General features: G+C 40.1%; 1 protein-coding gene across 1 annotated transcript; it reads right to left on the bottom strand.

Moving 5' to 3' along the window:
• Window positions 1-162: 162 nt before the first annotated feature.
• SLC18A1 (solute carrier family 18 member A1) lies at window positions 163-22,144 on the bottom strand. The gene is made up of 14 exons (XM_027077493.2): window positions 21,926-22,144; window positions 20,929-21,292; window positions 20,274-20,332; window positions 17,577-17,660; window positions 16,345-16,437; window positions 14,694-14,783; window positions 14,402-14,445; window positions 12,065-12,125; window positions 11,886-11,981; window positions 5,231-5,309; window positions 4,278-4,329; window positions 2,706-2,769; window positions 2,327-2,446; window positions 163-1,081 (listed from the first exon to the last, which is right to left on the bottom strand). Exons 1-14 carry the CDS (start codon window positions 22,047-22,049, stop codon window positions 993-995), a joined length of 1,419 nt encoding a protein of 472 aa, XP_026933294.1. The 5' UTR covers window positions 22,050-22,144; the 3' UTR covers window positions 163-992.
• Between the last annotated feature and the right edge of the window lie 265 nt (window positions 22,145-22,409).

Here is a 22,409-nt window from a genome sequence, read left to right as displayed (position 1 = left end):
CCCCACATTTAATAAATGTTTGAAAAAGGTAGCAAAATGTCAAAATATTTATAGGACCTATGTATTTGCCCACACATTCTCTTTTGCTATAAAAGAGCATCTAGTTTACTATGTCTGAATTAGCTAATAACTTATTCATTAACAAGTGAGAACAATTCCTCATTATAATATTTGTATTAGGAAATCCACTGTTTGAAGGGATTTCAGGGGAGTTTCTTTTCACTTCCTCTGATAAAATCTTGGATAAAAAAATGTTTTCTTTTTTCTGCCCTCCTGCTTTTATTTCTAAAAGTGAAAGAAGTTTAGGAAAGGTAGAAACCCGGCCATCCATTCACCGAGGACAAAGTCACTTTAGCAGCTCTAGGTTTAGCCACAGAAAAACTACTCAGCTTCTAAGAACCAGGCAAACAATTTCCCACATTGGCAATTTGGCAGCAGTACAATGTTGAGGAAACTTTCTCAACTCAGCTGAGAAAACTCAGGAAAAACCAAATGGAGGAACAGAGGACAAAGTTTTATGGTCTGTTGGGGATGTGCCAAAGAATATCAGATAATAGATGAAATGCAGTTTGTCATTTACCCCATTGGTTTCAGGGGCACACTGTGCTCAAAGCTGTTTCAATGGAATGAGTCACTCCTTGCAGAATCCACCACAGCTCAAGTTTAATCAGGCTTACAACAGCTTAGGAGAAAGCATAGCTATGTCCTCCCATAAAAGATGGGCCAGCTGAGGTAGCAAAGCATTAGAGGAAGAGCTATGGGTTACGTTGATAAGGAGAGAACCGGGGAATGGCACTCATGGAAGTCGGGGGTAGGGGGAGGTATACTCAGGGGAGAGGGAAGTAAAGCCTGTTGAGCAGCCCATAGACATCTCATGATTAGGGAAAGAGGTGGTCACTCTTTGGTCACTGAAGTCCAAGGCTCATGGATCGAACATGTGACAAGGCTCAGAGACCACTTTCTGCTGCTACTGCTTACTGCCAGGCTCCTCGTCACTGTCTTCCCCCAGAGGAAATTCCCTTGTGGGCTTCTGAGTTGCACATATCCGGGTCTCCATGGGGCAGTTCTGGCTCAGAATTGCCTGAAGCAAGAGTCAGGAAGAGAAATTACTGCATATATTTTACCAGTCTCCCAGTTCCCTTCCCTCACTAGCTTACTCAAGTCTAGTATTGTTCAAGAAAGACTCAAGAAATGGGGTAGGATTCTTTTTCTGCTTCGTTTACAGGCACAGGCCTCCCAAGGCACCTAGGTGTAGCAACTCTAGTCAAGAGAAATATCTGGAATGCTTTTAATTGAATCTTAACAGTGGTAATACAAGCTATAGCAGGGAGTCAGCTGAAACTGGAACAATCCCCTATCAGACCCCTCTGTCTTCTTCCATCCCTTTGAGCAGCCCCCATATCCATCACTAAGCACCCTTAGGGTGCTCATGCTGCAATAAAAGGAAAGTATCTTATTAACTAAAATCATATGTTGTGGTTCTCTTCCCTGGGTTTTGTACTTTAAATGATGACCTGGTAAAGATAATGGCAGACAAAAAAAAATGTATATATATATATATATATATATATATATATATATATATAATGGCAGACATGAATGAATGAATTAATGAATGAATTAGCCTGGTGGAATTTTGCCTTCTTTGCGGAAATAATTTGGTAACTCATATTTTGCTAGTAACTAAAGTACAGGATGCTTTTGATGGCCCCCGCACCTAAGCTTTTCATTGTTCTTCTTTACTTAGGACCCTTTTTAACCACCTGATGTAAGAAGCAAAGTGGTTATATAGAAAAGGGAAAATAAGGAAGAAAACAAAGGAAAGATAAAGGTGAAAATTAGATCAGAAAATATGGCAAAGCAGAAAAACATTCAAAGAGGGAGGAAATGGCATAGGATAAAAACAATGTGAGAGAGATATGGAAAAAAAAACCCAGATTATTATTTTTTTAGCAGCAGTCAGAGCCCCTTACCAGCTTTTCCTCCTTGGCTGGGGGGCTTCTCAGGTAGTAACAGAGAGGAGCATACATGATGTTGATGACCCCAATGATGACCATAAGCCAGGGGAAGCCAATGGCATGCACAATGGCTCCCCCAGTGGATGGGCCTGTGAGAAATAAACCAAATTTACCAGTATTTATTGAGCCTTGATCACATAGAAGACACCATGCAAGGGGCAATAGGTGACCCAAAGGATGTCCTGAAGTCAAATATCTCCAGAACCTTAGGAGAATCAGCCTTCTGACTCTATTTCCAGTTGGTAAACAGTAAACAAGAGAAAATGGGAACCAGGTCCTGGGTGCTCCCTTCTCCCCTGCCAACATACCTATAGCAAAACCCATGCAAAAAGCTACATCAGCTATGGCATAGACACTCCCATACACTGAGGTATGACGCAGGTCCACCAGGTGTCCCATGATGGGCATCACAGAGGAATCCACCATACCTGTAGCCAGAGGAAACAGGACACTGTCAGCTCTACTCACAGTCCCTTCCCTTTTTGTGGCATCTTTCCTTCTTATTCTCCTTTCGTCTTTTTGCCTGCTATCCTCCCACTCAGCACTGACACCTATTCCTGATAGGAGTTAGAAGTCCACATCTTTGCCAGCTGCCCTCCTGCTCCTTCTGCCTTTTCATATACCTCCTCTTATCTGACCCAAAGCCAAAATTCAGGAGGTTCTTATCTCCTTTAAAAGTACTCTTACCTATGGAAAAGCCAAGTCCTGCATTGGGGCCAATGAGACCAAAAATATTATAAGCCAGAGGAACCTGCAACAGGGAAGGGAGAAGAGTTCATCAGGAGTCCAGCTGAATCACCACAGAAACAAAGCGTTTTCATATGAAATGCATTTATTAGCCATGTGCTGTGTACCACATGTATTATCTATCTGGATTCTCACATCTCCTTATGAAGAAGAATCTTTACTTCCAATTTAAAGATATGAAAGCTAGATTGGTGCCATTTGGATTAAACATCCTATCCAAAGTTAAGATCTAATAAGAGGCAAGATTAAGTCTAAACCTCAAATTTGACTCCATTATACTATAACAGTGCTTGAGCTTCTGTTGAATGAGCCCTCCCCCTACTTTAACCACCGCCCACCCCCCTGCCCCAGACATACATTTCTGTCCTCACTATTCATTGAATAGTGTTTCCTCCCTTTTCTATTAGGAACATTCAAAGGTTTTAGTTAAATTCTAACTTGGTAGCCACTGGAGCAAGACAAAATACACCAACAACAAATTACCCATAATCTAGAGGGGCAGGTGGCATGTTTGGGGTGCTATATCAGCAAGCTTGTGAAACTCATTATTTTGCCTTACCAGTGCTCCACTGAGAGCCTTCCTTTCCTCTTTTGCTGATTCCTTACCTCCCTCTCTCCTTGAGCATCTGTTACCTACACCTGCCCCAAAACATTAACCCCTCAGAGGTTTAAAATACCACTTAGATGTTAGTGGCTAAACACAATTTTAAGGATTATTCCCAAGGGGTATTTATATTTTACCAGCAGTTGTCTTAAGATTTACTGTGGGCTCACTATGTGTCAGACACTGTTGCTATTTATATGGACAGCCCTATGAAATGCTAACAGAATCCTCTCTACACAGATGGGGATACTGAGCAAAAAGAGGTGACATAAAAGTCACAAAGAGCAGCAAGTGGAAAATCTAAGAATGAATGTGGAGCTCATGTTCCTGATCAGGACCTCCAGCCTTTCTTGAACACTGTATTCAGTGCTTTACAGCTCTAGTCTCATCTCCCTCAAGCCTAGGAGACAATTGTGCTGATGATTCCCATTATGGAGAGGAGAAAATGAAGGTTTAGAGAGCTTGAAGGGGGCTCTTGAAAATAGGAAAGCTCTTCTTTCTTTCTTTTTATACCAAATATTCTGGCACCAGAGCCTGCAACTCAGATGATGGTTCCCCTAGGGTCCTGTCATGGTGGGATGAATAAATTAAGTCATAAAATTCATCACTCTGTTGGCCCCAGAAATAGATACCAACTTGGATAGTTTCATGTGCCCATACATAGGACCTCAGACCTCTGGCTACAGCTGCCCCAATTACACTTCCTCCCTCCTTCCCTCCTCCTTTAATGGGATGCCTGATGGCATCTCTCCCAGTTCTCAATTCCTACCTATGCAGAAACAGTCCTGCCAACAATCATTGCCAAGTTAACCCTCCGTTCATTTTAAAGAAAATGGTCTTTAAATGTCTCTCTCTCTCTCTCTCTCTCTCTCTCTCTCTCTCTCTCTCTCTCCTAGACTTATACTTACACAAAGCAAGCTGGTACCTATAACCATCATCCCAATCATGGAGCAGAGCCACCTGGAAGAAAAAAGCCATCAGCAAATAGTGCTAAAGGGAAATATTCCTACCACCCCTAATTCCAGGAATCCCTTGGGATGTGAGAAGATGAAGACATCTCTATATGACTTGTTTATAACCAGGTGAGAGATCTTTCCCTGTTTTTTCATTGCCTTCATCTATTCCAGGCTCCATATCTCTTTCCATAGTAGAAGCAGAGGAGGTGCAACAGAACATATTATTTCTTCCTCTAGAAGAGGAATCAACTTACTCAGAATGTACTTGCCCCTTGGTAGTAACCCTCAAACTTAATTCATGCTACTCCCAGTTCACACTATATCTCCCCTATTCATATTTTTTTCTGGTCTTCAAGGTTCATCTCAAAAGCCACAGAAAATACCATACTTCTTTCCTTTTCTGACTTCCTATAGCAGGGGTTTTAAGAACTTATTTTTTAAATCTTTATGCTGAGCTCCAAAGATAAAATTAAAGCTGTTCTCACTGTAGTTGAACAGAATCCATACTCATATTTTTAGCCCTCAACCTTTTCCACTTGATGGCCTCTGAGGTCCCTCTAGAACTCTCTAGGGATCTATGGAACACAATCTGATAACCACTGCCCCCAAAGTACTGAGCTTTCTCATGACTGTTCTCTGTGGGGTTATTTTAGCACTTCAACTAGACAACAAACAACTGAAAATAAAGGTTATCCCTCACAACCAGCTCAGGGCCATACTTTCTCTATATTGTCCTCACCAACTACCCACCCTCATCCTCCCTGTGCGCAGCTTTTATCTATGTGTACTTGTTCTAAACTTTAAATATCAGAGAAGCTATTCATTATCCTAAGCTCAGGGACAACCTCAAAAGGCTCTCTCATCCTACATTCTTTTTATTCTCCACAGATTCCCAGGTTACATACCGACCCATCTTGTTTGCCAACACACCAAAGAGGTTGGTGCCAATGAGGTAGGACACACTGGCAGGCAAAAAAGCTAGACCTGTGGAAAGACAAAGGTCCTCATCTTAGGACATTCCCAGTTAACTATTATATAATTTATTTCCTACAAGACAGTTAAGTCCCCCTATTACCTTCAAGGACCCCAAGCCACTTTGTTTTGTGGTTTGGAGATCCTTGTGCAAACCCAGAGAAGTTGACATAAGGCTCTCACCTCCATTTTCCTCAGGAGTAGGGCTTTGTTTAGCTTTAATACAATGTGTTCCAAGCTCCCCACTTAAACTTCTTGAAGAATGGCTCTAATGAGCCATTCTCATGTATAAAATCCTTTTGATTATCATCATAAGATCATCAGCATTAGAGAGAGAAATAAATATATCTTGGGATGTGAAATTCCTGCCTTGCTATTCACCATTCTTTCTATTGCTCTGGTAATGATCTTGGGTATGTTACTAAATCTTTCTGAGCTTTGGTATATACATCTGGCAAAAACAAAGCTATGACTCTATCATACCAATTTACACTGAGAAGTAAATTGTATAATGTATGTAAAAGTATTTTGTAAACTGAAGCACCAGCTACATTGCTTTCTCTCACTGTAGAGCCAGGTGGTTTAGATCATGGGCTTTGGAGCCACACAGTTTGGGGTTCAAACTAGTTTCGCTACTTTTTAGCTCTGTGACTTTGGGCAACTTACCCTCTCTGAGTCTCATTCATTCATTCAGTTTACTTTTAATGAGCTTTTACTATGTCTCAAGTGTTCTAGGATTAGAGGGGGTAAATAAGATAGACAAAATCTTAGCTTTTGGAGAGTTTACATTCCAAGAGAGGGGAGCCAGAAAATAATAAACACACAAACAAATGAATGAAAAAAGATAATTTTGTAAAATGATAAATTCTGTGAAGAAAATTTAATGTGGTGACATGGAAGTGACCAGGAACAAGGCTAACTTCAGTTTGGGAGTTGAATGCTTTTTTGAGGAGATGACATTTAAACTGAGATTTGCGAATCAAAGCAGAGCATTCAAAGCAGGGGGAAAAACACATCTAATGCAAATACCTTAAAGAAGAAACTATTCGTCTGTTATAGGAAAAAAAAAAGGAAGTCTGTGTGGCTGAAACACAATGAGCAAAGTGAAGAGTGATAAAAAAAATGTAGGTCTATGGGGGAATGGGTTAAATGGGTAATGGGCATTAAGGAGGGCACTTTTCAGGATGAGCACTGGGTGTCATATGTAAGAGATGAATTACTGGGGTCTACTCCTGAAGCCAAGGCTACACTGTATGTTAACTAACTTGAATTTAAGTAAAAAAAAAAAAGAAAGAAAGAAAATATAGGCCTAGAATTTGGGATTTATTCCAAGTGCAATGGGAAACTTTGGAGGGAAACGACATATTTTAATTTACATTTTTAAAAGTCCTCTGGGGGGCGCCTGGGTGGCTCAGTTGGTTGAGCGTCCGACTTCAGCTCAGGTCACGATCTCTCAGTCCGCGGGTTCGAGCCCCGCGTCGGGCTCTGGGCTGATGGCTCGGAGCCTGGAGCCTGCTTCCAATTCTGTGTCTCCCTCCCTCTCTGCCCCTCCCCCGTTCATGCTGTGTCTCTCTCTGTCTCAAAAATAAATAAACATTAAAAAAAAAGTCCTCTGGTTATGGTTAGAAGAATGGGATCACAGGACAAGCATGGAAGTCAGAAGATTATTTGTAGAACCCAAGAGGAAAGTGACAATGCTTCAGCTTAGAGGTCACAGTAGAAAGAAGTAAATAAAATCAGAGGTGGTAGAGTCAGTGGAATTTTCTGTCGGATTAGGCGTGAGCATAGTGGGAGTGAGGGAAAGAAAGAAATCAAGGATCACTCTTTTTTGTCTTAATTTGGTGTACTACTTAATTTTGTCTTACTTAATTTGGTAGAGGAAGAGCTTGGGGGAAAAACATGAAAGGTTTGAAATGTGTATTAAATATCCAACTGGAGATGTCAGGCTGTGAACATACAAGTCTAGACTTCCAAGGACAGATCCTAAGCACAGATATAAATGTTTGACTCATTGGTTTATACATGGTTCTTAAAGCCATAGGGAGGGCTGGGATCACCTCTGAAATATCAGATAGAGAAGAATAGAAATCCAAGGTCTGAACCTTCAGGGACTCTCAACTTTAAAAGTTAGCAAAAGAAGAAGAGCTAACAAAGGTAATAAGAAGTAGCGAAAGAAGTGGTTGAGAAGGGATGGAATGCAGAAAAAGAAGAAGTAGAAGAAGAAAGAAGAGGAAGAGAAGGAGAAGAAAGAGGAGGAGGAGAAGGAAGAAGATAAAAAAAAAAAAGGAGGTGGAAGAGGGAGTTGAGCGAGGGAGGAGGAGAAGAAAGAGATGGAGATGGGGGGAGGAGGAAGAAGAAGAAAAAGTAGTAATAGTGGTGCTGGGGGCAGGTGGGGGTGAGGGTGGTGATGGTGGTGATAGTGGTGGTAGTAGTAGTAATAGTATTAGTTGTTGTGGTTGTAGCAGCAGTAGAAGTAGCTTGGCCTCTGAAGGAGTTGGGATGCTTCAACCATAAACAGAAGGCAACGAATGTGGGTACAAGTGCAGGGAATATGTGAGTTCCTATCTCATTGCTTCTATTTTCTCAATGAATAGGAGATGAGAAGGATGAAGGTAAAGGAATCAGGGTACAGAGGAAGTTTGAGTGGATAAGGGTAAAATTATCATTTCAGAAAGTTGGAAGGAGAACAAAACTGGGGACTTAGAAAAATGCTGTTGGGTAATATGAAAACCTACTTCAATTTTTGTAAAGTAGACTCCACAACCAGCAATGAGCCCAATGCGGGGCTTGAACTCATGACCCTGAGCTGAGATCAAGAGTCAGACACTTAACCAACTGAACAACCCAGGTGCTCCTATGAAAACCTACTTTAGATTTGTAGCCATAAATATAAGGTTAAACTGAGAGCCTAGTTGTGTGTTTTCCTACAGCCCCAATCCACTACTCATGTGCAGACAAGGAGTGGGAAAACAGATTGGCTTAACCAGAATTAATGCTGTGCCAGCTGACAACCCTAGAGGGAGAGAAAGGCAAAGGAATTAGCAATGCTTTCAAAGGTCTAACATCATGATGGAATCCAAGCTGAGTAAATGAATAAGTGAGGATATGAGAAATGATGGAAATAGGAAAAGAATTGAGGCCAATGGATTGGTGAGCTTAGAGTAGCCAAAATTTGTTGATATGGAGATATTAGAATACCTGAGCAGGGAATATGTGAGTTGATAACCTGAAAGCTTGGAATTGAAATTTCAAAGGTGATACAATTAAAGGTTTGATTGGTTGAGGTGGAGAGGAGAAAAAAAATTGCAAAAGACTATTGTAAGAAAGTAGATTAAGGAATAGGCCAAGATGTTGGTAAAGTTCTCCACCTGGATATTGAAGCCACCAAAAGTGGCTATAGGTGTAAAGGATAAAAGAATATTAACCAGGTATTGACAACTTTAATGAATGCGAATGGGTAAGTAAGGGGTCAATAGGTGATTGCAATGAAGAGAGGTAGAGGAGGGTATAATATGATGACATGATCTTCAAGGGAGTTTGGGTCTTTGAAGGAGAATTAAGAAGAAATGATCCAGCAGCAGCAAAAGTAAGCAAAGTCTAGAGGAATGCGGACTTCCATCAAGAGGGCTGGGAAAGGGTGTTCTCAGGAAACATTAGGGTTTCAGGGCAAGAGAAGATGAAGGAAGTGTTTGGAGAAGAAGATGAAGGCACTGGGACACATGTCAATGACAGGAGGTTCTACAAAGCCAGGGAATTTTTGGAGGGGAAAATAGGAAATTGGGTAAGATTAAGAAATTTCTTTTTTTTAAAATTCAAGTTAGTTAACATACAATGTAGTCTTGGCTTCAGGAGTAGAACCCAGTGATTCATCTCTTATATATGACATCCAGTGCTCATCCCAAAAAATGCCCTCCATACTGCACATATGAAATATGGTGTTAATAATCATTCCTACCAGATGGGCTCGTTGTGAGCTTTGAGATAATGTATGCCAACCATTTTTCACAGTGTCTGGGACACAATAAGTGCCCTCAGAGCACCAGCCTTAACTGTTAACATCATAACCAGTGAGTAGCAGGATCAGGACTTGAACCCAGGCCTTCTCCTTCCGACTTCCTGTGTCTCCACTACCCATACCAGTGGTGTGAAAGCACAGATGGCTCTGGCATAAGGGACTGTAGAGAATGCAGTGTGAGTTTCTTCAAGTCTCACTAGGCTCTCTATGCCTTTCTGTAGCTATATGAAGCAGTGTTGCCTGATGGAAACTGTCATGATGATTACAATGAAACCCAAAGTACAACAATTCACCAGTTACTGGTCAATGGCTTGTTTGACTTTAATATTCTCTTCAATGGGGTGAAAGTGAAGCATATCTTAGTGTATTTGTCTATTTGTACAGGGCAGCAAAACTTTACCCAGTTGTTTATTTTTAATTGCTTTTAAAAATTTAAAAGTATACCTACTCCATTTTTTACCTGAGATCTGGAAATGAGCATCTCTAAGAATCCCACTAGCCACTTAAATACATCTCCTTAATATTGCTTTGAATGACATGGAATTTTCTAAATGAGATTTTCCTCAACTAACGTGGCTTGTTCTTTAGGATCTGGGTATAGGTTGCATTTCAATAGTATTTTGTGCAAAATAGGTGTTACAAACTATATGTCTACAGACAAACATATATTTTTCACAGCATATCTTCAAAGGAGCAGGAAATTACACATATCTGTGACTGTCTAAATAATTTCTAGAAAAATAATGATGAAAATAATAATTTTTATTTGCTGAGTATAACTATCCTGTATTCTATGTACTATGCTAATCCCTTTAGAATACATAGATCTATTTAATCCTGAAAACAACCCTGAAAACATCTCCCTTTTTACAAATGGGAAAAAAAAAGTGGTGTGAAGTGGTATGAAGAGGTTAAATAACTTATCCAAGGTTACAACCAGTAAGTAATCAGGATTCAAACCCAAGTGGGCCTATCTCCAAAGCCTGCGCTGTTTCCTCCACTTAGAGTGCTGGGTCACTTAAAAAGTGTCCGGTCACAGACTACAAAGCACCCTCAAAACTGCTGTCTTCAACTCCTAACAACCATGAGAGGTTGTCTCCATTTAGTGCAATATTTTTCAGTGTGGTCACTGATACCACATCAACATCACCAGGAAACTTATGAAAATGCAAACTTGATTCTGTCGAATTTCTGGGTGGGGCCCAACACTCAGAATTTTAACAAGCTTTCCAGATGATGTGAGACTTTTTGAAGCTAGACTTACAGACGCAGATAGCATTGAGGAAAGTTGTAAAGGATGGTGGGAGACAAAGCCTTATTGGTGTTTTGACTTACTCTCCAGAGGGCTTTCTGCTGCAGCCTCACCTCCATAAGGGACTATGTGGAATCAGCCCAGTGAATTTCTTTTGGTGTAACTAGCCTCTCTATGCTTTTCTGTACCTAGAGGAAATAGTGGTCCCTAAAAGAAACTGTCATGACAATTACAGTTAAACCCAAAGTCAACAATTCAGCAGTTATTGAAGGCTGGTTCGCTTTTCTCTCCTATAGGGTGAAGAAAGGCTGAAGAGGAGTTGTTCTGAGCTGTATTTGCCCACCTGCACCAAGAGCCTGAGCCAGCAGAGCCTTGGAGCAGAGGATACTTTTCTATTACAAACACCAATTCAATTAATTGTCATGGTCAGAGGTAGTCGCAGCCCAGAAAAATTCAATTTGAAGCTAGGAGTGCAGCTTGGAGCCTTGCTTAGAATTGTCCCCTAAAAAATTAGATTTAGTGCTTTTTATCGTATACTGAATTTTATCAGATTCATATCAACTTCCCCTCTGGTCCCATAAGCTTCTCCTCTCTACAGTGACTGAATGACATGTAGCCTTCTATGTTCCCTTTTCTTAGGCTTCCTGAACCTAAACTCATCTAAGCTCAGATGAGTCATGAGTACCTCTCACCATGAATCAGAGGAGGCTAGAGGCCCTTCTCACAGAACAACATACTCCATAAACACCTTGTTAGAGGTAAAAAGATAGCAAAAGGGTAATCTAAAGGAAGGAGAGTTGAAGAGAGAAAAGTGTGGATGTTAATGGTGGTGCATATTAATATTCCACAGGTGCAAAGCATTTCTATAAATTATAACATGTATTCCTCATATTACCCTTTGAACTAGACAGTATTCTGATGCCCTCTTCAGAGATGAAAAAAATTATTCTCAGAAAATTGATGTGGTTTGCATAAGTTTGCATAGCCAATCAATGGAGCTGAAATGAAAACTGAGGTCTTTTGACTAAAAATTATTGATCATTCTATGACTTAGCTGGGCGTGTTGACTCCATAGCCCCTCTCAATCCCTCCCACCCTGCCCATCTCAGGATGCTTCTTGGAGGTACTGCCTGGCCACTCAGGCTCAATTTATAAGTATGGAAAGAGAAAATACAAATAAAAAAAAAAAAAGAAAAGTGGTGACAAAGGAAGCACATTGTGACCCTGAAGACCTGGACCTGATAATGCTTCTCAATTACCTGAGAAATGGCCATGGCACACACCTCTGGCCAAGCCCAAGTTGGGGAATAAGGTCACTTACCTAACTGCCACTCAGGGGAACACATGGTCTGCATCATCCAGAGGGGCAGTGTGGGCTCCAGCATGGCCACTCCCATGTTAGCAAAGCAGAGGGAGCCTGGAGAGACATTTCTGTGAGCCCCCATGGCTACCCTGAAGCCCGGACTCTTCCTATCCCAAAGGGAGGCATTGTCAGCTTACCTGCAGCCACCAGGATATAAGGGTCTTTGAGAAGTGTAAGCAGTGGAGTCCCCTTGGCACTCTGAGAACATGCACAACAAAAAAACATCCATTTGTACAGTGTACATCTCTCCTATTTTCATAGAATCTGAGAATATGCAGACAGGACCTTAGAGACCATCTATGTCAGCTCCTTTACTGAAGAGAGCAGACACACAAGTTAAAGGAGATAAAGTGACTTGCCCAATGTCACAGAGTCACCTGGCAGTTTACCTCCTGTGTGTAAGACAGACAATGTAGTAGTCATAAAGAGTAGGACAACATATTCCATACATGATTCCTGCCTTCAAATGATCATCAACCATATGAGAGTGGATTGTCAGCAAGACCAGCTTTGGACAATGGATGTCTGGACTTCTGGTCTTGGGCCTTACCACTAGATCTCACTGGCATTAATGTTTGCCCTGGGAGAACCACAGGCAAAGTACTGAATCCCAAAGGTGAACACAGAGGTGATAACTTAGAAAGCTTCTCAAGCATTCTGAATGCTTTATTCTAACCATTTTGAGCCATACTAGACAAGTGTAGCAGAAAGTGTTTGAATATCTAGATTAAAATGTGAGCCTATGGGCACCTGGTGGCTCAGCCTGTTAAGCGTCCAACTCTTCGCTTTAGCTCAGGTCATGGTTTTGTGGTTCTTGAGTTTGAGCCCTGCGTTAGACTCCACACTGATGTGCAGAGCCTGCTTGGGATTCCCTCTCCCCCTCTCTCTCTGCCCCTCCTCTGCTCATGCTCTCTCTATATACCAAAATAAACTTTAAAAAATAAAAATAAAAATAAAATAAAGTTTTAAATATTCAGTTCTAACTTCTGTCTACCCCCAGCAAATTTTTATTCCAGCTAAACTCAGTCATTCCATCTTCTTCCCATTCATTCAGTGGGTTATTTTTGCCTAACTAACTTCGTGGTTATTTTTGCCTAAACTATCTTCCTTCTCTCTACAGGTCCAAATCATCCAAATTCTACCCTTCTTCATAGTCAAACTTAAATAGCTCCTTCTTTTCCACAGTATTCCATGACTCAGTAGCTGGAGCTTCTCCCCCTTTCAAACTTCCTGAATTCTGTGCCTTAATCCATGGTGCTAACTACATCTTATCTTGTAATAGAATGAATAGTTTTGGTATGATAATCATCTGTGCATACACACAGGGGTGGATTGAAATATTCAGAGATATTAAAACTAAATATATAATTCAAATTAAAGAGACAAACCTAAATCATAAAATACACATAAAGAAGTCCAAAAAGCCCTTTGGCCCAAAAATTCCACCTCTAGAAATTTATTCTATAGATTACTTCCAATGTAATAAAAATGCATATACATAAAGTTATTAATTGTAGCACTATTTATAATTGCAAAGTACTAGAAACTACCTAAATGTTCAAATCTATGAGATTGAATAAAATATGGTACATGCACAATGGCGTTTCATACAGCCAGAAAAATAATAATTGAATTTTTTGCATATCTGTAACATTACCATCTAAGTCAAAATTATTGAAAAAGATATTAAAGGAAAATAATTTCTCCTCTCACAACACTTTTGACACTGAATGTGGGAACTTTCACCAAGCAACTCTTCAGTTCTTTGTGGGCACCAATTGGTTGTCCTAGAATGTAATTCAGTTCTGACACTAAGTACTTGGAGTTAGCACAGACCCCACAGATTAACAACTTGGTCCCGCAAGACTGCCCCCACTTCAGATCCCAATTGCAAGTAGTGTGTTCCCATATTACCCACACTTCTGTCTGACGTGGCTATAAAATCAAGGTTTTTAGATCAAACTTTCCCACATTTTTTTGTATTTACTTGTCTTTTATTGTATGTGGTTTGATATGAATTTCTCAGAGCCGTCTTTGGCTTGGGGTCAGACAAATACCAACTCTGATATTTAATCATGATAGGATGATAGTGTGCAAAGATGCTCTTGGTGGAGAGATTGAACAGCATCTAAAGTCTTCTCTAGCTCTGAGGTGTTATAACCATGAATTCACAGGTCCCAATGTCATTTCCTCTTGTTCTGAGTTCATATATATAAATTCTGTAATGTTTCTTTCATTTTTCATAAGGTCCTTCCTCCATCTTTGTCCAACATCAAACCAGACTCCCTCACCATCCCCAACATTACCCTAAATATGGAACTATCTTGGAATCCAGATATAGTTCTCACTTTCCATCACTCCACTCTTCTTCACCTTTCTTCTTATGGTTTGACAGGGATGATCTAGGGGAGACTGGGTCTCAGCACTTAACCACTCTATATATCCCTTGGCAATGGAGCTTGGTGCCCTCTTACCTCAGGAGAGACTTTGGAAGGCTGTAGGATACACAGCTGGAGTGCTAAGAAAGAAAGAGGCAGAGAAAGAGATAGTTTAGTTTGTCCACTGATTATTTGGAAACTCCAGTAACAGCCATACTGCTATTATCACCCTATCATGTAGAGATCTAACTCTCTGAATTTCTTCCTTCTTTCCAAGAATGGGGCAGTCCTTGATTTTTCAAGTATGTCAAGACTGACACCATAGCAGAGTACATTGCCAACCTGATTTAAGCTATCATCTGTCTGGTGATCTCTTATGGTGACTTACCTCCATTTAGTAGTGCCAGAAAGGCCAATATAAGGAAGGGTGAAGACCGCCCAACAAACACATACATCACACTTCCAAAAGGAGCTCCCACTGGAAAGGAAAAACAGATTTCAGAGGTAAGGGTCAATTCCTAGTTGGTGTGATTTGTCCACATATATCCAATGAGATTTACCAAAGCTCTCCTAGGCACTGAGCTCCACATGAGGGGATTCAGAGATGAAGAAGACCTGGTTCCCAGGGGCTTACTTTCAAACAGAGAAAATTCATGTGATTGGGGTGGGGTGGGATGACCCAAATAATTAGAACATGGTGAAAAGTAAAGTTCAACAGGAAAGTTTCAATCTACAAAGTGCTGTGTAAACACAGTGCAGTGAGTTCAGGTGGCCACAAGGGCTTTGTCAAGTGGATAATACAGGTGGGGAAGAAGCATAAGTGAAGAACATTGAGGTGTCATAAAAGAGACTGTAGTTGGAGAAGAAATAGAATGAAGTCAGTTCAGTGTTCAGTCACTAGAATGTGAGTATTTGAGAGAGAAAGAGTAGAGGTGGGGAATGTTGATGCCAAATAGTCAAGTGCCCCATATAGCCAGATAAAGCATGTATTTGGCCTTGTGAGCTATGGAGAAACATGTTTTTTAGCAGGGAAGAAATGCCACCAGCTCTGGGCATAGGACATTTTTTCTGGTGGCAACTTGGGGGAAGAAAAGAAGGTGAACAAGATCAGGCAGTAGGCTGGTTCCAACTGAGATGTGATGAGGAACCAACCTTGAGGAAGTGGCTATACAGAATATACTGGGCTTATCCATTTGAGAGTGAGAAGTGATAAAGGAGACCAAGATGAACCAAAATTTTAGCTTGGGTGGGAAAATGGATATTAACAAAGAACAGGGTTTTTGTTCCCTCTTCTCCCATGGTTGTGGTGGGAGGTGGGGTATGGACCAGGGAACAGACCTTTGGTGTTTTTCCCTCAATTAGATTGCAAGGAGGGGAGAAACAATGTGTGAGGCTTCTTACCCATATCCCCTCTGTCCTAACATTGTGCTTGGCATGAAATAAGTGCTCCGTAAAATATTTGACTTGTTGGACTAGTCAAATGAATCATATGAGAGATGAACCTCAAAGGAAGTATGTTACAGCTTGGGTTTTTAGGCCAGAAAATGTGAGTCTATATCCTGGCTCTGGCATTTTCTGTATGTGTAATCTTGGATGGTTGCTTAAACTTTTTAGTTCTCATCTGTATAATGAAGACAATAATTCCTCCTTTATAGTGGTGTGATGACTAAGAGAGATTATGTCTGCAATATATTTAGCACAAAATCTGTCAAGGAGCTCCTTTCATTTTGAGAGCACTAGCCACGTGTGGAAATGGAGGTGAGACAGTGGCTGCTAACATGGGTATATTTGCTCAACTTGAATAGACTAGGTTTCTGGACCATTCCCAGGCCCTCATGGGCTATTAAGCTTCTTAAGGGGAAAGAGACTTTGCCTTTTTTGGGAAACATTTCAGAAGGACTCCACATGTAATTGGATAGAAAAGGGAAAAAAAATACTGTCTTCCTTGAACTTAGAAACACCTGCCTCCTGGAGCCATCTTCAAAGAGTATGCACTACCCTACCCTCTGAACCTAGATTTGGGTCCAGGTTACGCTTACTCAGCACTCCCAAAGCCAGGCCCCCCAAGGCAATTCCCATGGCATGCCCTCTCTCATAGTCATCAGTGTAGACACTTGCCAGCATCCCAAGACCTGAAAGAAGAGTTACATAATGGAGTTAGCATACAGGAGCCCTCTGTCTGCCTCTTTCACTGAATTCTTGGTCTATTAGTTCTTAGTCTTCTATCCCTATTATATCTTCAGGGATCATCTTACCTAGAGTTCCAGTTTGAGGGTTTTTATAAAACTTAATGCATAGTACTTTATAAATACTGTCCTCACTGGTCCCCCAAACTCTCACATTGCTGTCTCCTTCTGCTCACAATATTGTTGGAAGTGTAAAAGTCTCTGGGAAGGGTAATACAGAATACCACTGTCCATTGATTCTGCATTTCATTGCATTTTATCATTCCCTACCTTATTTTCCTGAAGGAATGTATATGAAGTAGGTCAAAAAAGGAAAAAATCTATAAACACAGAACACTATTCTATTCAATGGAGGTGCTCAAGGAAGACATAAACAGAGTATCTGGAAGACAGCATGGGTTGGGCTTTCAGGTCAGTTATTCATGTGAAAAATGGCATAAAATATCTACTTCATAGGATTACATTAAATGTTGTATTTGATGATACTTTGCAAAGTGTGATAGGGTTACTGGTAGTATTCACATTATTCTTTCTATAAAATGTTAAGAGGGGGACAGAGAAAAGACCATAGAGTAGCATTAAATACAAACCTGGCCTACTGCATGGTCTTACTGAGCTTACTTGGACCTAAGATGGCTATATCCAAATATTATCAGAGGAAGTTATGTCAGGCTTAGGTATTTATAACACTGCCAATAACTACAATTATATTGTTTTTGTTTATTCTTTTAATGTTTATTTATTTTATTTTTGAGAGGAGGGGGAGGTGGGGGGGGTTGGGAATAGAGAATCCCAAGAAGGCTCCACGTTGTCAGCATGGAACCTGATGCAGGGCTTGATGCTACAACTGTGAGATCATGACCTGAGCCAGAATCAAGAGTTAGACACTTAACTAATTGAGTCACCCAGGTGACGCAATTGTCTTGTTTTTGAATCATAATTTCTTCCTACTAGGATACTTCTTATCTATTCATATAAATCTTATAGGGTCTGAAGATGGTAAGAGATGTATGGGGGTGTGTGTTGTGTGTGTGTGCGTGTGTGTGTGTGTGTCTGTGTGTGTGTGCATAAGATGTCAGTATTACCTGCAACAGAAGAAAATGAGGATCCAATGCCTTGAAGGGTTCGAGCCACAAAAAGTAGGGTATAGGTACCAGAAAAAGCAAACACTGAGTAAAGAGAACAGCAAGAATGCTCCAGTTAGCAAATTGTCTTTATCCCTGGCCACCAGAAAATATGCCCATGATATTATAGATATAAGCCACTAAATATATGTTTTAATAAAGCATGATCACTGCTCTCTGTTTTTGGAGTTGTCTTTCTAATCTCCTATGCCTTATTTAGGATTTAATTTTCATTGACATGAAAACTGAGAAACCACAGAGACATAAACCAATTCACCACACAGTGGATGGAAGGCTGGATTTCCACATTTCCTGTCCAAAGCTCAACATCCTGTCCATTGGAATCATGGCTGTCCAAAAACTTTAATGCCTTTAGATCCTACTTCTCAATCCTTTATATTCAACACCCACATTTGACCTTTGCCATTGTTGGGCTCCATTGGGTCATCTAAAGTGAGGGGACAAAAGCTATGTGTAATTGAAGGACCATTGGCATTGGGTAGAAAATAATATCCTGTGATCCAATCAGGTATTTCCTCTTATTTTACCTGGAAGATCTTTTAACCAAATCAAACCAGTGAGTATGTGTTAAGTAATACCAAACACACATCTATCATATACAGACTCTGTAGCAGATGTGAAATAAAGAAAACATCCAGTTCATGCCCTTTAAGAGGTTCAGCCTACTCAAGACTAGCATACAAAAAACTGAGTACCAAATAGAAATACATTATCAAAAAATAAATTACAGGGTGTTGGTGGTAAGCTTGGTAAATCTAGACATGTCTCACCTCCATTTCAGGACAATGTCCCTGAAAGAAAGAAGACTCTCTCCCAAAGTATTTGAATCAGCAGAATTTGAATCCATTTACCCTTTCATTACAGATGTGTTTGGTTGTTTGCTGTCTTATAATTTTCTCCCATTACTTCCTGACGTGATCACAGTCTCTCAAACATGCATGGACTTGGTTTCTCTTTGCTGGCTTTCTAATGCCTTCTCCTAAGCTTTCTGATTTTCAGTCTGTTCAAGATTGGCTATTCCTATTTTCTTTGAGAATGGAGTTACCAACTTGTTACAGTTTGCCAAAGAGTTTGCATTCTGGAAGGCCCCTGAATCTCAAGCAAAATAGAATGGTTGGTAACCCTATGTAGGAAAACCAAAACAATTTCTTTCTCACTTTGCCCCCAAACATGGTCTGCCATTTCACCCTAATTACATTAAGCATAGGTCTAAGCTGGAGGCCCTTAAGGGTAATAATGGGCATCAGCAACCTCTTTTCAGTATTTAAAAAACCCTAAAGAGATGCCACATAAAATTCTGTAAAGACCAAACATTTGCTAGAATTAGGCCAATTCAGTATAGCAACACTGGTTATAACATAGAAACAATAATTATTATTTAATTGCAGAGAATCAAGCAAGGACCTTATACTAAAGAGTTTGGGATACTATAGCATTATCTTATTTTGCAGGGTGCTTGTTTTATCTCCCCAGACACACATCATAAACCTCTGGACTGGAACCATGTCATTTCATTCTTTAACTCCCCTCAATGGCTTTTGCCATCAAGACATAATATGTGTGCTCTACAAATTTTTTTTGGTGAGAATTATGGTCTCATTTGATAAAACAGAATCCTATTCATTTTTAATCTATTATGTGGCATGGACTGAGATTCTACAAGTTCAATAAACATTTCTAACTTGAATTTCCTCATTTTCTTTTATTTAGCTAGAATTTTCACAAGTAAGCTGCAGTTCTCAGAACTTCACACATCAAGCTTCTTCTCTTTGCAGCTTTCCACCCCTGAATGCAACAAATTCCCGTTAAGCATTGGTTGATAAGAGTTAAGCCCTATGCTGAAAGGGAAGAAAACGTGAAGAGGGGCAATAGAAAAAGCAGAAAAGTAACAAAAAGGTGATAAGAAAAACAGGAGAGAGAAGGAAATAATGTTACTGGAAGCAGAGTAAGCAGAGGCAAGCTACCTTCTCCTGTATTAACCTCCCACCCCCCTTCATTCCTTCTTATTTTAATTCTCATGGTCAATTTCCAGACATATTTTGTTCACTTACTGTTTTTATTCCATCTCTATTTTATTAGAATATTTATATTATACTGGATAGACTGTTTTTCTTTTTCTTGTTTTTTTTTTAAACAAAATTATTTCTCTAAGCTATAACCTTTAATGTCTTTACTTGAAGGCAGTAGACTCTTTGGTATTATCCAGTTGCTATTGTCCAATTTAGATTCTTTGCTGGTGGCCCTTTACCTTTGTGTATCAAAATAATACAACCTTTCCCCAAATATGGGAGGTTTGTACTAAACTCATTCAAGGGACTACTGATACACACACACACACACACACACACACACACACACACACACACTATAGCCCACCTATTTAAAAAGTATTTACAATTTTCCCCAGCTGATGGAAGCAAAGTGTCTTTTCTTCTATAGCAGAATATACAAATTCCAAGTAGAATGATTTGCCACTACTGCTCTAGTCCCCATATCAAAAGCAGCAAAATATTTAAATCAGTGTCAGGCTATTTAGATACTACCTAGCTAGCTTGACCCTACTCTCTTTATTGTAGTGCATGTGATAAAATCAAAGGTAATCAATGAATGAAATAAAAGATGAAGCAAATTACTTACTAACTGTGGAGAGAAACAGGATAACAAAGCCAACAAACATGGGGATGTGATATCCAATCCTAAAAGAGAATTAAAAAGAAAAAGATACAGTCCCAATAGGCATCCATATACTTGGACTATATATTTTTTTCTTATAATTGGGAATAGAAATGCAGTTATTGAGTACATGGAAAACATGTCTCTGAATGCAAGTTTAGAGATGAATATGACATATGAATGTGTATAAGCAAATAAACAAATATGCAAATTTACCCAGAGACCAGGGCCAAAATCTTTTTTTCCAGGAAGGATGCCCTAGTCAGAGTATATATCCCTTTGAAACATCAGGGTAATCCCAAACACTTCTAACAAACCAGTGTTCTAGATTGCAGTAGTCCTGCCTTTGAGATATGTTCCAGAGCACTGAAATAACATCAACAGTATACTTCTGACCACTGGTTCTTTTCTTGGTACTCAATAGTCATTACATCATTAAGAAAATTTGAGCTCCATGGCATTTCATCAATACCATGTTATCCTTTGGGTAAACAGCTGACTCCCCAGAGATAGACAAGTGAGTTCTTTTCTTCCTCTAACTACCTTTATGATACCACAGCCCATCCTCTTACTTCTGAGCCAGTGAGTACCATGTAGAGCACTGAACTTATTGAGATACCTGTTGATGAAAGGTCCCACGAATGGGTTGACCAGAAGTTGCATCAGAGCCTTTGAAGCAAACAGAACCCCAACCCGTATGTTCTCTTCCTCCAAAAACTCTGTGCCTTGCAAGCAGTTGTTTTGTTGTGCTGGGATGGCTTCAGTGACTAGAGGAGGGATGGTACCAGAAGTGCGATCTGTCCATGCTGTGCCACTGGGTGCACTTTCTTTAATAGCCATGGTGTCATTTCCAAAGAAGGAGAAGATTGTGGAAAAGGCACGAGGAGTAAGGACATGCTGGGAAACTGTGGTGGTGCCAAGGTGCAGAGGAGTGTTGATTTCTTTGAACTCTGTGGCATATAGGAAGTTGGGTACAATGGGCACTGAAAGTCAAGAAGGACAAGTGATGAGGGCTAAGGATACTTTTTAATGCTAATTGGTTCAAAGACATTACTATAGGCTCTATATCATGCTCCATGTGACATGATTTGAAGCCTACTAAAAGACTGTGCCATCCAAATTATCCTTTTAGATTAAGTAAATTCCAACTAACATAAAATTGGTCACATTACTCCTGGATTCTGTATGGGCCAATCACCTACTCACTAACATTTATTTTTAATCACAAAATCATTATTTATGGAGTTTTCACAATTTTTCTCAAACATACATACAGAGAGTGGGGAAATTTTCAACTCACCAGATGCTCACTTTCACAGCTGAGGTTGAACAAGGCAAGCTTTGTCTTACTGTTTCAGCTTTCATACAGAGATGGCAAAGAATGGAGATGGTAGGGTCAGGGAGGTATAGTGCAAGAAGGTCTAGCTCTGGGATCAGTTGGACAGAGCTTGAACCCCAACTTAGCATCTATTAGTAGGGAAGTCACAGAACACTTCTGAACCTCATTTACCTTTTGTGTTTTTCAAGTCCACTCACTGCTAAATTTTAGCAGGGTGTGTGCTCCCTGCTGGAGCCCAGAGCAAATTAACCCCCAGGGCAGAGACATCCAAACATACCCACTACAGTAAGTAGCATGTTGTCCAGGAGCAGAGCAACAAACACCACCACCAGTACCAGCTTCCGGGACTCTCTCCTCTTCTTTAACAACTGCTGAGGAGCATCCCAAACTATCCTGAGCATGGTGAGAGCTGGGCTGAAGGTGTCTTCTCCAGTTTCTTATGGAAGGTCCTCTTACAGCTATAGGTCTTCTGCAGCCTTTACAGAAGAGAGGAGAAATCCTGCCCAGACAAGTGGAACTCACGATTAAAATAAAAAAGTGCAAATAGTTGCAGATACTAGAATGGTATTTGAACCATTTCCATGCCTGTGTCTCTGTTCACTTATACATCTCAACAATTCTACTGGGTTCCTGGAATGCCTTATAAGAAAGCACTGCTTACCAGCTTTTTATATCTGGAATTCTACCTAGCATATTTTTTTTCTTTTTTTCAAATTTTTATTTAAATTTTTATTTGAATTCTTTATATATATACATATATA

Source organism: Acinonyx jubatus, chromosome B1 (assembly GCF_027475565.1).
Source record: "Acinonyx jubatus isolate Ajub_Pintada_27869175 chromosome B1, VMU_Ajub_asm_v1.0, whole genome shotgun sequence".
Lineage (NCBI taxonomy): Eukaryota > Metazoa > Chordata > Mammalia > Carnivora > Felidae > Acinonyx > Acinonyx jubatus.
Note: the sequence above shows the minus strand (reverse complement) of the source record. Positions and strands in the feature narration are given on the sequence as shown.